Below are 15,360 nucleotides of genomic sequence, written 5' to 3' on the forward strand. Positions count from 1 at the left end.
AGCTCTGGTCCGGAAGCTCCCTCCCAGGTCAGGAAATGGGGTGCTTTCCAGCCAACAGGCCGCCCCCAAGGGATCGGCTTTTCCTTGGGGCTCTTGCCCCCCACGCCGGCCACGCCTCAAGCGAGACTTCCACCCGTCTCCCAGGGCATCCCGGGGGGGGAAAACGCAGGGAGGGGAAACGGGATGTTTCCAGCAGGAGGAGCAGGAAGCCCCCCCCTCCTCTGTCCCTCTGACCCGCCTGAAATGTTATTTCTATTTTCATTTTTACTGACTTGCTGCGCAGATAACAAAATTGTGCTGATAACCTCAACAAATAATGGAGTTTCTGGCGATAATGAAATCAGCCCAAATGCAATTTTGAAACCACAGAGCACATGGCGGGTGGGAGCCAAGCAGCCGTTCCCTCCTGCCTGGTTCAAGCCGTGCCGTCTCCCCTGCCATATGCCTGCCAGGGACAGACACCTGGACCCCCCTCCACTTCTGCCCCAACCTGGACTTGGGGCGAAGGGGACAGGGGGTGGAGAGGAGCCTGGCTGGCTCTTTTTGGGCTTTTAATGCCAAATGTCAGAGCCTTTTCGGGAGTGGATCCGTGTCTGTGAAGTTCCTTTAAGACAGGGGTCTCCGAGGTTGGCCACTTCAAGGTTTGTGGACTTCAACTCCCAGAATTCCCCAGGCAGGACATGCTGGCTAGGGGATTCTGGGAGTAGAAGTCCACAAGCCTTAGTCGCCAAGTTTGGTGTCCCTCTTGCCTCCCTTTATGGGCCTTCTGTACTCCAAGCAGCGTTTGGCTTTTATTCTCTTTCTAGCGCAGGTTTTACCCACTTGTCTTCCCTTACTGCTCTTTTATTTACCATTTGGACTTACTGACATATTTCGTATTGTGTTTATACTTGACCTTTCCAAAATATGATATAACCTACCGGAGGAGGCTTTTATCTGGAGAAACAGGCTAGGCAAGGATTTAATGCTAAAAATCATTTTTGATAGTAATAATAAGAGAGCAGTGAGGAGATCTAGCAGGAGATGCCAAGGCTTCCAAAACATGGCAGAGACGCCACTGGAAGGCAACAGGGCTACACAATCCCCTTTTAGTTGCAGAGGGCAGATTAGCTGTCCGAGTGACCCAGGTGCCGGATTAAAGCTCCCCGCCCCAATGAGGGCTATTTGTGGGTTTCTCTGATGGATCTCCTGGCGTGGCTCCAGGCTGGATATCTCTCCTCCGACTGCCTTGCCCACACTATCCCCAGGGAAGGGGCAGCCTGAGGTTTCCAGACTGCTCGTATTTTAGGTGAAATCAATGAAAACTCCATGGAGCCAGCAATGGCTGGAGATCATGCCTGGGCTCTTAGTGTTCACACAACACAGATCACTTGAGGGATCTAGTGCAGGACCAGCCCTGATGAGGTTCCCTAGTTGGGTCATGAAACGCCCGCAAGAAAGCCACCAGGCTCAGAGAGCACCAAGGACCCCCCGCACAGTTCAACCCTGAGCTACAGATGTTCTCCTTTGCGGTTAACTTGGCTACTGTATTAGCCCACTTGCTGGACATGCCCTGTAAGCGAATCCTGGACTAAGCGGCTCAGAGACTCCAGTAGCAACACACAAACATCTAACCGTGATTGAGGCTAAGGAAGCCCAGCGTTTTGCACCAAGACAAGTCACTCCGCCGCACGGACGCGGGTAAACCTCTGGCGTGAAGGTTTGCTGAAGGATCCAGGCCTGGACAAGGCTGAGCTGCCGCCAGGCGTGAAGGCCAAACGAGACCTCGAGCACAGGCCCACTTCGAGCCCTTGGGTTCAGCTGGAGGAAGAGCTGTGCCCGGGGGCTGAGCATCTGCCTCAGCTCCCCTGCTGACCTGTAGCAACGCTTGGCCACCTCTCAGATGGTCTGAATCTCCAAAGATAATCTTATTTGAGTTGACAAAGTTCAACCAAACTATTTTGCACAGAGGAAGAGATTCAAACGGGTTCACCTTGTATCATCTCTTCTTTGCCAGAACTCCTCCTGCCTCCCACCCCGTCAGAAGCCAGCCGAGCAGCCAGGAACACTTAGCCCATCGATTAACGGAGGCAGTTCATCGAGCCCCCTCCCCCATGCGCTCCAGAAGAGGAGCACCGCCCGGCCTGGGCGCATGGGTCAAGCTCAGGCCTGCAGAGACGCCCAGACGTGGTTATTTAGCCAGACCGTAGATTAGCAGGGAGCTGCTCCTCAGACCCACCCAAAGGCCTCCCGGGAGGAAAAGCCCTGACGCAGGGAACTGGGGATTGTGGGGTCGGGCAACGGAGAGCAGCCACCTTCCCCGCCTGCTCCCCAAGGCTCCCTCCGGCCGAGGGCCGCTCTCCCCGTGGACCCGGCACGGCTGCTCCGCTCAAGACCAAAGGCACCAATCAAGCCGACTGGGAACTGGCTCTCCAGGCTTGTGAGCTCCCTTATCCGCCTCATGTTGAAACCGAAAATAGCCTTTCTTCCCTTCCCCAAGAGCCTCTTCAGAGCTGCCCAAGAAATGGCACTCTACCTTCTGTCAGGTCTTTTAATGCATCTCTGCCTTTCCACCCGGTTATTACAGACCCCGAAGTTCTCCGCCAAACATTTTCTCCCACCTGGACCAAGGGGAGAAACAGAGGCTCCTGCTGGGAAAGTAGGCCGGCCTCCAGGAAAGGCTCCCCAGCTGCAGTGGGTGCCCTCCAACCCACGATGGGGGCCACCTCTCTGACGGTGCAGCAGCAGCAAAGCCCCACAGCACACTCCCCCAAAAAAAATCCTGGGCCCACTGCTGAGATCCCACGGGGACATTTGGGTTCTTCCATCTGTCCACACAGCAGCTGCTTCAGAAACACCTGCATTTCTGGGATATAAACAGGAAAGCGGCAGAATGGCTGCCTTGGGGGCCGAGCACTAACTGGCAGGTAGAGGGCAGGGAGGGCCCCCGAGGGGCTGGAGGGGAGGAGGGCGCCCCCCAGGCCTTCCAGCTGTGCAAAGTAGCAGCCACGAGCTTGGGGGTCTCTCTCCCCCAAAGGAAAGTCACCCCTCTCTCCATGTCCAGAGATAATGCACAGAGGCCACCACCACCCAGGTGGGCTCTCCTCTACAAGAGGATAGTCCAACCCCCTGCTCAAAAGGAGGCCCCAGGCCACTCCAGGCACAGGGCTGCCCAATCTCTTCCTGAAAACCGCCAGGGATGGAGCACCCATGACTTGGGAGGCCAGCCCTCCCACTGATTAACAGAATAACAGAGTCAGAAGGGACCTTGGAGGTCTTCTAGTCCAGCCCCTGCTCAAGCAGGAGATGGCTGCTGTCTAATCTCTTCTTGAAAACCTCTAGGGTTGGAGCACCCACCATTTCTGAAGGCAAGCTGTTCCACACGCGAATCGTCCTGGCTGTTAGAAAGTTCTCCTTAGTTCTAGCAACTTCCATCCGTTGCTTCTTGTCCTGCCTTCCGGCGCTTTGGAGAATACAGTGACCCCTTCCTCCTCCTCTCTGGGGCAGCCCCTCAGATGCTGGGATGCCGCTCTCCTGTCCCCCCTGGCCCTTCTTCTCACTAGACCAGCCAGGCCCAATTCCTGGAACCGTTCTTCACCTGTTTTAGCCTCCAGACCCTTGATCGTTTTTGTGGCTCTTCTCTGCACTATTTCCAGAGTCTCAACCTCTCTACACGCACCGATTCCCCCTCCTCATCTGCCAGGGTTTTCCACTCACTTCCCCAAATATCCACTGGCTGGAAGAGGCTGCCGGGGAGGAACCCAGCATGTTTAACAGGGCAGAAATTGCTCAGGATAACCAGGTGGGCACCTGGGGTCAGAGGAAGCCCCTGGCTTGGGAGCATTTTATTCCTGACCCTCCAGGAACCAAGGTGGCCTTCTCAGTCCAGTTTGTCTTCCTGGACAGGAAAGAGGGGGAAGATCTCCAACGGGAATGAATTCATAAAATCCAAATTGCATTTTGACAAGACAGCTTGAAGTTTGTGTTTCTTTCATTTCTTGTTGAATTTGCAAAACACATAGAACCACAGAGTAAACAGATGGTTGGCGGGTGGTGTTGAGCCTCCCTGGAGAAGCTGAGCAATTAAGGAAGCGGCTGGGTTATCAGGTGAAGTGTGTCACGCAACCACGGCAGCCTTTGTGTCCCTCCAGAGAAGCCACCAGGCGTTCAAGGAAAGCAGGCGGCTTCTTTCTGCCCACACAGGAGGCGCCAACCGGGGCAACTTTAAGACTTGTGGACTTTTGACTCCCAGAAATCCCCAAGTCTTAAAAGTTGCCACGGTTGGAAAACCCCGATTTAAATATTCTGCAGAAGTGAGGACCTTCTCCCTGCGTCCTTTTCCTCCTCTCGGACGGCCATTACGAGGAGGTCTCCCATAGTCAGCCTCTGGACTGTTAGGCCTTCCCTCCTTCTGATCTGGCTGCCTTTTCCAGAGAGAGGGGGGAGGGAGGGAGGGTCCTCCGTATTCTCATTTCCTAGCTTGAATCTCTGCCTTGCCTGCCTACGATGAGCGGTGACCAATGAGTTTATCCAGGACATTTGTAAGGCTGGCCATCATCCCTTCCGGGCATCAGAGGCCGCTCGCCAGCTGCTTAGCCTGTTCCGTAGCAGGTGGGAACCGTGGTCCAGAATTGGCCTCCTAATCTCATTTGGGCCAGAACAGGAGGAGACGGTGTCCTTGAGGGGGAGGCGGCTCCTCTCTCCCCTTCCCTTTCCTGCCCTTGCTCGGCCTCTCGGGCAGCCCTCCTCTGCGGCAGCCATGTGGGGCTCCAGGCAGACGGGCTGGGCTGGGACTTAACTCAGTTCACCAACTGCTTAACCAAGTTCTTCTTTTTCCAACGGGGCAGATGGTGTGGACCCCACGACGGTGGCTCCCTGGCTCCACCTTCCGAATAAGGACTGTCCTTCCAGAAGACGCTCCACGTGCAGCTCTTTCTCCGCTTACGACCAAATTTTCATGCTAAAGAAGACACTTGTTGTGTCCCGTTTTATGACCTTTCTTGCCAGAGTTGTTCAGCGAATCACTGCAGCTGTTTAGTCAGCCACCCAGTTGTTAAGCGGATCTGGCTTCCCCATTGACTTTGCTCGTCATAAGGTCGCAAAATGGGATCGGTGACCCCCCAGGGGACGCTGTGACCGTCGTAAGTACGAGTCAGTTGCCAAGCGCCTGCATTCTGACCATGTGACCAGGGAGATGGTGCAACAGTCCTAAGAGAGAAGACCGGCCATAAGCCCCTTTTTCTGTGCGGTTGTAACTAAAGGAAGAGTTAAGGGCTCCCTGTGTATTCTGGGGGGCTTCTGGCTATGCCGCGCAGGGTCTGCCTGGCACCCGTGCGTGTGAACGGTTAGAAGTGTGCTCTGCTTGCCCACTTATGGTGGGTGCTCCAGCTGCCTGGTCCCAGCGATCTCTAGCCTCACCCTGCTGTAGGCGCCCTGGGTCGTCCAACCGTGGTCAGTCTGGACTGTGGTGTGGGGGGGGGACGCCTTCAGCCAAGCCACCTGCTTGCACAAGAACAGCCTCTTCCTTAGGGCTGGGTCTGCCCCTCCCTCCCCACAAGCACCCCAGGACAACGATTCCCTCCCTTGGCTTGGATTCCCCTCCGCCTGGTGATGGCTCAGAGCAAAGAGGGCCGAGGCGGCTGCTTGCTAGGGGTCGGTTCCTGGGTCTTCGCCTCCGGTTGCTTGGATTACCCAGCAAAGACGCTGCTGTTTAGCAGAATAACGTAATTGGAAAGGGGTCTCGGAGGTCCTCTAGTCCAGCCCCCCGCTCAAGCAGGAGACCCTATACCATTCCAGACAAACGGCTGTCCCGTCCCTTCTTGCAAACCTCCAGTGATGGAGCCCCACAACTTCTGGTGGCAAGCCATTCCACGGGTGAATTGTTCACAAAAGCCAAAAAGTACCATTTCCACGGAAAATCCTTCGATCTCCCCTCCTCTCCATAGCAACCCCAAGTGGAGAAAAGGCCGAGCCGAAGCCTTTCGGGTGGGAGACGTGGAGGACATTTTAAGGATCTGCCAGGCTCCTTCCTTATCTACCCTGACCTCCTTTTACTCCTTGCACAAACAGGAGGTCCCCCTGGCAGAAGGGTTTGACCCACTGGACTTTTCCGCCAAATGTACAGCAAATCCCACCCACCCACCCCCGGCAGCGCACCCAGCTAGCGGCACCCAAATCCTCCTGCGGGTCCTGGATAATGCTGGGTGGACGTGCCCACAAGAAGTCTCGGCCGGTTGGTGCCCCACCTCCACCTGAGCCCCTGATCCTCCGCAGTTGGCTGTTCTTGGGGGGGGGGGGTGAAGGGTTCTCCCACAGGCAGGCAGGGCCTCCCTTTCCAGGAAGACCCTCGATGGGGAGCAGCTGAACTGCTGGTGGAAGTCAACCTTTGTTCAGAAGAGAAATACCTTTGGGGGTTTGGAAAAAGAGGGGCAAATCCTTCGTCTCCTCCTTCCTCGTATATCCACCCCTCTTGCCCCGCCGCCATCCTTGCTTGCACGAGCCCCCCTCCCCTTCCCAGGATGCCCGCTGGGATTCCGAGCCCCGTCCTGCTCCCTTCTCGATGCCCAGGGGGCCTTACGGAACAGAGAGGGATTGGGATGGCTAAGGGTCACGGAAGCTGGAGGAAGCTGACGGAGACCACATGAACAAAATAACAGAATGACAGAGCTGGAAGGGACCTTGGAGGTCTTCTAGTCTGACCCCCTGCTCAAGCAGGAGACCCCCTACTACTCCAGACCAAATGAGGTCCAATGTCTTCTTGAAAGCCTCCAGTGTTGCAGCACCCAAAACTTCTGGAAGGAAGCTATTCCACGGATCCATTCCTCCTAATTCCCGGTTGCTTCTCTCCCTGGTCAGTTTCCCTCCGCTGCTTCTCGTGGCACCGGTCCTTTTTCCAGGGACCCCCTCCCCCCCCTTCTCCCTTGGGCAGAGGTTTCAGGCCCATTCACTTCTCTGCTGGAGTCTCCTCGAAGTGCATTCAAGTACCTGCACCCCATCCAAGCGCCTTGCATGCACACGGCCGTCTTGTTCCCGGTTTGCTGTCAACAGGATGAAGCTCTACTTGCCCCCGTCCAGAAACCTCCCTGGGGAAAGAAACACGGTGGAAGGGCAAGAGGGGCTGGAGCCCAGGGACCCCGGCAGGTGTGGCTTGGAATGGCGTGACTCTTCATTTGGGGACAATGGAGAGCGTCGCTTCTCCTTCCCACATCCTGGCTGGGCTGGCAGGAGCCTCATTGCTGCCGCACCAGCCTGCCTGCTTCCTTCTCTGCCCTTTGGAGCCCGGCAGGGGGGCATCCGGGAACCTTCTTGGCAGGGGAGGGGGTCCTCGTGACCTCCAGCTCCAGCCAGGAGGATGAAGCGTCCCCAAAAGGTCAACATGAATTTTTCAGGAGTCTTTTCCGCAGAGCCAACCTGCCCTTCCTTGAGAAACGGCTCCCCGGTCTGGACGGACGAAGGGATGGGCTTTCCCAGGCAGCAAGAGCCGTGTTTGTGCCTTGAGACGCTTCAGGACAATGACCCCCCTGTTCTCGGAGGCTCTTTTCCCGGCCCTGAGAAACAGGACGTCTCGGCTTCCCAGCTCTCCCCAGAAGCTGCGCAACCATTTTCAAAGGCCTGTGTGTGTGTGTGTGTGTGTGTGGAACGTCCGGCCTGGAATCCACGTTCTGCCAGGAGACCCGGAGGATGTGCCTGGCCTTCCGGAGAGACAGCAGGTGTAGCTCCAGGTGGAAGGGTGGGGTCCTTGTGCTCCCTCTGCTTTTCAGGCAGGCGTTTCATTACCCAACTGCTAAAAGGGAGGAGGGGGAGGAGGAGGAGGAGAACTGCGGGGTCCTTGGTGCTCTCTGAGCTGGAGGCTTTGCTTGCAGATGTTTCATTACCATCACACCCCAAACAACAAAGACAGGGCAAGCTAGGGAACAAACTCCCTAGTTACTAGCACTGATGATGTTACCTAGTTGGGTAATGAAATGTCTGCAAAGGAACCCCCAAGCTCAGAGAGCACCGAGGACCCCAGACGTTCAGCCTTGAAAAAAGGGAGGGACAGGATACTATTGAGTAAGAACACACCTTTTCTTTACCATCCCAAATAAACATGGACAGGTTCCCTCAGAGTGTGACCAATTTGAGGGTGGATCCAAACAACCAAGGCGGGGGTGGGGGGCGTGCGTCAGGGTCTCCTCTGAGGGGGATGCAGGTTGTGTTCAGGCAGAGGCTGAGCAGCCCTTGGCCAGAAAAGTTTCAGTTTTAGTTCCCGCACTGAACAAGCGGGGGCTGGACTTGATGCTCCTCGCAATAAAATTATTTATTATTATTATTATTATTATTTATTTATTTATTTATTTATTATTAATTTTAAGGCTCAACATCCAGGAAAGGTTTTCCTTGTACAAGCCCATCCCCTGGCATGCTTCCCGCCCTCCTCTGCTCCCTGGCCCACGGAGTTTCTCTGCGGCTGAGGCTCCGCACACAAAAGACAGCCAGGCTCAACCCGCCTCTTTCTCTCCCCCCAGGTCTGGAAAGCCGGGAAAGGCCAGGGGGCGATAGGGCAGCCCGGAGACCAGAGCGACGGCAGCGAAAGCCGGGCCATTGAGGGGGCCAGGATGGAGACCTTTCCTCGTGGCAGCTCCAGGAAGCTCCTTTCGGCAGCCTGCGTGGTCCTGTGGAGACCCCACAGCCAGCCACGCAAACTCCTGCTGTGAGCTCGGACCCCCCGCAGGATGTGCAACACGAGCCAAGCCAGCTGGAGCTGCCCCGTGGACTCCAAGATAGACCACCTCTTCCCACCCACCTTGTACATCATCGTCATCACGGTGGGGCTGCCCACCAACTGCATGGCGCTCTGGGCGGCCTACCTGCAGGTCAGGCAGAAGAACGAGCTGGGCGTCTACCTGATGAACCTGTCCATCGCGGACCTGCTCTACATCGCCACGCTGCCCCTCTGGATCGACTACTTCCTCCACTACGACAACTGGATCCACGGGCAGGAATCCTGCAAGCTCTTCGGGTTCATCTTCTACACCAACATCTACGTCAGCATCGCCTTCCTCTGCTGCATCTCGGTGGACCGCTACCTGGCCGTGGCCCACCCGCTGCGCTTCGCCAGGTTCCGGAGGGTCAAGACGGCAGTGGCCGTCAGCGCGGTGGTGTGGGCCATTGAGATCGGGGCCAATTCCGCCCCGCTGTTCCACGACGAGCTCTTCCACGACCGCTACAACCACACCTTCTGCTTTGAGAAGTACCCCATGGAGGAGTGGGTGGCCTGGATGAACCTCTACCGGGTCTTCCTGGGGTTCCTCTTCCCCTGGGTGCTGATGCTCTTCTCCTACCAGGGCATCCTGCGGGCCGTGCGCGGCAACGTCTCCACCGAGAAGCAGGAGAAGGCCAAGATCAAGCGCCTCTCGCTCAGCCTGATCGCCATCCTGCTCTTCTGCTTCGCCCCCTACCACCTCATCCTGCTCTCCCGCAGCACCGTCTACCTGACCAAGCCGGGAGACTGCGGCTTCGAGGAGAAGGTCTTCGTGGCCTACCACACCTCCCTGGCCTTCACCAGCTTGAACTGCGTGGCCGACCCCATCCTCTACTGCTTCGCCAACGAGGGCGCCCGCAGCGATGTGGCCAAGGCCCTCTCCACCTTGGTGCGCTTCCTCACCAGCTCCAAGCCCCAGGAGATGGCCAGCGCCCGCTCACCCTCGACACCCCTCTGTCCACCAAGAGGAGCCTCTTCTGCCGGCAGCCCCTGGCCTTCCCGCTGCCCCCTCCTCGCAGGCCGGCGGGCTGGGGGTGGGGCACGAGGACCTCCACCTGAAGGTCCTGACTTTTAACCGGTGACTGTTCCTGGGGGAGCCGCCAGTCTCTGCCACGCAGCATCCTGAGGATTCCTTAAGAGCCAGTCATCATATTACAACCCTTTAAAAACAGCCCTGTGTGTCTGAGCAGGTTTCTGTCCCGTTCCACCTAGAACCAGACCTGGCCTGCGCCGAGTGCTACCAGGCAAACAAACCGCCTCACAGGCATTTCTTTACCATCCACGCTACAGCAAGGAACGCAATTTCCCCCTCATATTGTCAGGCATAGCAGCACCTCCTCACGGAGGCCATGTTGTGTCACTTAAAGACAGGAGCCGGGGATACGGCCAGATTTGACGTGGTGAGGCCAGCCAGGCGTTCCCTGTAAGTTCCCATAACTTACTAACACAAACAGTAAAGCCACGCTCATTCCCACGGGCCTCCCACGTGAGCTGTGTGACACCATGTGACACCACTTACCATTTAAGGGTATAAAAACCACCCTGACCCTATTATTCTCCATCCCTTCTGCGCGTTCCCCTCCTATGAGAAAGCGGCACGTGGGCCCCGGCACAGGGCTCGCTCTGGGCCTTCTTCCCCCTCACGGTTTTTGCACGGCTCCAAACCAGCCACTTCCATGAGAGCAGCCTTCCTCTTCCTCCATTCGATTTCCAGGCAGCTGGGTCAAAGGGCTGCTGATGACTCTGGAAGCTGCCACCCTCTGGCCTCTGGACAGCACCAGGTAAAGGTTTCCGGAGGTAACGGATAAATTCTCTCATCTAGAGAAGCAGCAGCAATAAGGTTTGAGCCCTAAGTTGCAATACACACGCTGGTTCCGGTGCCACACAAAAAGGCTGGGGACTCCCCGGTTTCTCTCCTTGTCCAATTTATGCTTCTTTAAACCAGAGAATTAGCTGAAAGAAGTGCGCGGATCCAACCTGGGCGAGCAGTCCTCCGTGCCCAGATGCTTCCCCAGGGCCCCTTCGAACCCCAGAAGATAAAAACAACCCCCTGCGTCTGTTTCTCCTTAGCCTCTTACAGTTTCCCATCTCCTAGTCAGGACAGGAAACACAGGGAGTTTCTGGAAGGGTAATTAATGGAACATTGCCAGAGGCCGTGATTGGTTGCCACATAAGGAAGCCTCAGCCTGGCCTGATCCATCCCCCAAAGGGGAGAGCGGGAGGAATCGGTCTTCCTCCCAGAAGAGGGCAGCCCTCCGTGGGCGGCTAAGGGACTAGAATAGGAGAATCTGGAATTGCTTCCCGTTTTGAAGAGAGAGACCAGTGCATGTTTGCCTCTGTCGGCTGCTCTGTCTGGGTGGGACCCTCGGTTCCAGCCTGCATGAGAAGTCAGCTGACCTGCTTCCGTGGCTCCCTCTCACATTCACAGCTGGATTATATCAGAATTCATGGAAGGGTGGACTTGAATTATTCCTTCAGGGCATGTTTATGAATGAGCGTGGGACGGGTATTAATCTATGTCATCAGAAACGATGTAAGAATAGTATTTCTTCCCCCAGATCAGCTAAATTTACCACATATATGTAGTGTTACAATCTGTCTGGGACAAGATACAAGGCGTGTCAGCTGCTTCCAAAAATTCCCTCGGTCCAAAGTCAATGGGGACTTCTGGCCAGTTGCCCCCCAGATGACTCTCTGTTCCAGGAATGCCTGACCAAGAAGGATGGCCATCAGCCTCTTTCCGAGATGAGAACAGCCTCATCTTAGCCTCACCAAGGAGGACCCCTGGACGGAGAGGCCTCCTGGGAATAAACAGGAGAGGCCGGAGGGGAGGCCGGAGGAGGAGGAGGAGGAAGCACGCCCGCCTCCACAGGGACAAGGAGGGAGGAGCGCCATCCCTCCTGGTGAAGGAGGGCTTATCCCCCTCCCTGAAACCTCAGATGTTCTGAGGGCGAATGTGCTGTTTATTTAGCTCTCTCTCTCTCTCTTGGTTGGATCCTCCGGCTGCTGCTGGAATGCCGATAAGAGGACGCCGTCACCCGCATGAAGGGCAGAGCAAAGGGAGGTCGGCTCCTCTGACTTTCCCAGCGTTGGGACCTGAACCGCCTCAGTCCAACTTTAACTCTGGCGTGTCCCAAAGGTGCTTTTCCAAAAGGCAACTGGACTTTCTTGGGGGGGGGGGGTGTCCTTGAAAACATTTTGCTTCCCATCCAAGAAGTTTCTTCAGTTCTTCAGAAGTGAAACGTTTTCAAGGAAGAAAAAAACCAAGAAAGTCCTTTTGGAAAAGCCCCTTTGGGACAACCATGACCTGGATGACTGAAAATCGCCCTGGACATTTCACGCCAGAAGGGCTGTGGTGCACATCGGAGGTCATAAATTCCCCAGACTTTCCCAACAAACCGAGTCGTGTTGAAGTCCTGGGTGTCTGATGATCTTGGAACTAAGCTGCAGGAGTTTTTCTTTCTCTGCTCGGTGATTTCGCTTGGCAGCTTCTCCCTCCAAGGGGGTCAATTAGTTCTCCTGGCACAGAAGGTGGCAGCCCCTAAAAAGGCAGAGAGAAAAGGGATTTAATGTCAGGGTGCCCTGACTCTCCTTTCTCCCCTAACCACAGTCCTGCAATCTGCCTTCCCAGGCTCTTGGGTGACCCCGTGGGGAGGGACGAGCGTGTGGTCAATCCCCTGGCCAGAAAAAGCCGGCAGAGGCCTCCCGGGGAGGGTGCAGGGCTCTACCAAGGATCCAAAGCTGCAAAGTCCAGGCACCACCCACCTCCTCGCCTCATTACTCTCCCTGGCCTGCCTTTATTCTCGCTTCATTGCTTTCCTGAGCAGGTTGACTTACTCAGCCGGAAGTTAAACTTCCTGCCAGGTAATGCAGGATAGCCTCATTTCATGAACAGAACCTGAACCCAAGACCAGCCCATTTCAGCGAGCCTTGGCAGCTCAGGATTGAGCTCAGTGGGGTTTCTTGCAGACGTTTGGTGACCCAACGAGGCAACGTCAGCAGTGCACTGCGAGGTTGGTTGCCTGGGCACTCATGCCATTGCCTAGTTGGGTCACGAAACGTCTGCAAGAAAACCCACCAAGGACCCCCCCCCCCAGCAGCCCATTTGCAGGCCGCCAGTGGGGGTGGTGCAGAGAGCAAGGATTCACCGCGGCTCCTGGCCCAGGACGATGGGCCTTGGAGTCCCGCCTCCTGCAGCAGGCTCTTCTCCGGCCCTCCACTCAAAACCCAAACCTTCACCCGGGGGAGGCTTTTCGGGATCCTCCCGGAGGCAGAAAAAACAGGAGGGCACCCGCGGGCGGGCCGCTCCGCATCTCTATGGTCCACAAGCCAAGGGCCACCCGCCCCGCCGTCTCTATGACGAGTTTACACCGGAAGCGGGCTAGCACACCTTCCCCTCGGGGATGGGGCTTGAGGGGGAAGCAAAGAAGGGAAGGCCGGCCCGCCGCTACCTGCCTCGGCGCTGGAAAGGACACCGTCGCCTTTTAGGCATTCCTGAGTACCTGAGCACAGGCCCCACCCCTAACGCGGCCGGAGAGACCGTGGGAAGGGGCACATTTGCATATTCATGAGGTGCATTTGCATACGCGGGTGACGCCAGAGGCCTACGCAAAGGGCGGGGCGCGCAGAGCGTGCCGGAGTCAGCGCGCTCGACGTTGGCGGGCCGCTCCGCGCGGGGGCCGCTGGGAGCGCGAGGATGGTGGCCGGCGCCTTCCCCATCGCCAAGTTGCTCTACCTGGGCGTCCGGCAGCTCTCGAAGCCCCTGGCGGCGCGCATCAAGGACGGAGCGCGCGCCAGCCCCTTCTTCCGCCAGTATATCTGTGGTCCCCCCGCACAGCGTGAGTAAGCGGCTCGGGAGCAGCCCGCCGCGCGCGGGCAGCCAATGGGAAGCGGGAGGGGCGGGGCTCGCGGCGGGGACGACCAATGGGGCAGCGCGGGCTGGGGCGCGCAGGCGCCGAGCGAGGAAGGTGACTTTGCGGCGGCACGTGGTTGCGGCCGTCGAGCCTCCAGCGCTTGGAGCAGTCTACCTGGAAGGGCGGAGGCCAGAGATGGGCGCCGGCCTTCTGGCTCAGGGACGTTTGGCACGTCCGAAGAGGGTCCTCCCCAGGTTGCCTGGCCCGGCAGAAGGAAGCGGCCGCGGTTCGCTCGGCGCTTCCCCCTCGTTAGGACCGAAACCCCCGCCCCCCCCACGCGGGCGTCTCGGGGTGCCTGAGCGCCTGCGGTCCCCTCCCAGCTGCCCCCTTCGGCTCGCGCAGCCTGCGCGGGGGCCGGCGGAGGAGGCCGCTGCCCACCCGGGACCCTGGCCCTGCGGACTCGGCCCTGCTCCCCGCCAGCCTCCCGGTGCCCCGGCCGGCTGCTCTGCTGCTGCTCCCGGGCTGGCGGCAGGGCCCACCCCACTGACGGGAAGGAGGGGTTTCGGGGCCTTCCGTGCTGGCTGGGCCGGCGACCCCTGCAGATCAACGCCCACCGCCCGCCCGCTCTCTCTCTCTCTCTCTCCCCTCTTGCAGTCTACCACTGGGTGGAGATGCGGGCCAAGATGCGGATCATGGGCTTCCGGGGCTCTGCCATCAAGCCGCTGAACGAGGAGGCGGCTGCGGAACTGGGGGCCGAACTGCTGGGCGAGGCCATCGTCTTTGGGGTGGGGGGGCTGTGCATCTTCCTGGAATACTCCCGCCAGAGCAGCAACTCCAAGAAGAAGGAGGAGGAGCTGAGCAGCACCTTGCTGGGCCTGCAGGAGCAGGTGACGGAGCTCAGCTTGACTCTGGAGACCTTGGACGCCCGGCTGCGGGAGATGAACCGGGTGCTGGTGGAGGTCTCCACCGCCCCCAAGAAGTAGCCGCCCGCCGCCCTTCAGGACAGCCGGGGTGGGGCGCTCCTTGGGCCACCTCCAGGATCCGGATCCAGGCCGGCCGGGGTGGGGGGAGCGGCCGGCAGTCCTTCTTCACACCAGGATTTGGGGTGCTGAGCCTGCGCACCCCAACCGAGTGGCTAGGCGTTTTCCTAGAATGTAAATATTGGATCAATTAAAAAAGCCAGAGAAAGACCAGGCTCCCTTCCTTCCTTCGGTCAGCGCCGGGGAGCATCTGCCAGGGCTCTGGCCCCTCCTCGTTCTCCCTCCAAGAGGCGACCGGTTGTAACCCCAGGAAGGAGCTGCCCTGCCTAGGGTGGGGCAACTGCTTCTCCTCAGGCAGCACCCCAGCTCTCCTGCTGCTGGAGCTGGGCAGGGAGGTGGGTTCATCCGGAAGCAGGCTGGAGATTTGGAAAGCAAAGGAGGCTCTTGAGGACGTGGCCTCAACATTAGCAACCCCGTAGATCAGGTTTTCTCAACCAGGACAACTTTTAAGCAAGCCTGGACTCCAACTCCCAGAATTCCCTAGAAAGCACAAGGAATGCCGGCCGTAGATGTCCTTCCGGGGCCTCTCAGTCCTCGATGACAACCACAAATTGGGACTGGGATTTCCATCCCTCAGCAAAGCTTCCTAAGTCAGTTGCATCTGAATCGCCTTTTTTTTTTTTTTTTTCCCTGTAGCTGTTATATGTGGCCATTAAGCAAATCTGGCTTCCTCCAATGACTTTGGTTGTGGGAAGGTTGCAGATTTTAATCATTTGAATCCCTGGATTCTGCAATACATCCATGC

The 15,360-nt window shown here is 57.6% G+C and overlaps 2 protein-coding genes and 1 long non-coding RNA gene across 4 annotated transcripts in view; 2 read left to right on the top strand and 1 right to left on the bottom strand.

Moving 5' to 3' along the window:
• The window catches only part of GPR4 (G protein-coupled receptor 4), an 11,035-nt gene extending 1,142 nt beyond the window's left edge, over positions 1-9,893 (top strand). The window contains 3 exon segments of the mRNA XM_026688845.2: positions 8,487-9,654; positions 9,657-9,733; positions 9,736-9,893. Of these exon segments, the coding sequence (XP_026544630.2) occupies positions 8,694-9,654; positions 9,657-9,733; positions 9,736-9,804 (1,107 nt within the window). The 5' untranslated portion in view covers positions 8,487-8,693 and the 3' untranslated portion in view covers positions 9,805-9,893.
• LOC113426478 (uncharacterized) overlaps positions 1-13,589 on the bottom strand; it is a 23,799-nt gene extending 10,210 nt beyond the window's left edge. Inside the window, exons 1-2 of one of the 2 annotated variants that reach the window (XR_015750398.1) lie at positions 13,458-13,589; positions 12,122-12,263 (exon numbers count right to left, since the gene is read on the bottom strand). This is a non-coding gene — a long non-coding RNA (uncharacterized LOC113426478). Of the gene's footprint in view, positions 1-11,188; positions 12,264-13,457 lie in introns of those variants that run through there. The other variant, XR_015750397.1, reaches the window with a different exon arrangement.
• OPA3 (outer mitochondrial membrane lipid metabolism regulator OPA3) lies at positions 13,114-14,764 on the top strand. Its single transcript, XM_026688847.2, has 2 exons — positions 13,114-13,560; positions 14,230-14,764. Exons 1-2 carry the CDS (start codon positions 13,419-13,421, stop codon positions 14,556-14,558), a joined length of 471 nt encoding a protein of 156 aa, XP_026544632.1. The 5' UTR covers positions 13,114-13,418; the 3' UTR covers positions 14,559-14,764.
• Positions 14,765-15,360: the final 596 nt, after the last annotated feature.

Source organism: Notechis scutatus, chromosome 8, assembly GCF_049901735.1.
Source record: "Notechis scutatus isolate UNSWTSFEM ecotype Mainland chromosome 8, rNotScu1.2, whole genome shotgun sequence".
NCBI classification, from domain to species: Eukaryota; Metazoa; Chordata; class Lepidosauria; order Squamata; family Elapidae; genus Notechis; species Notechis scutatus.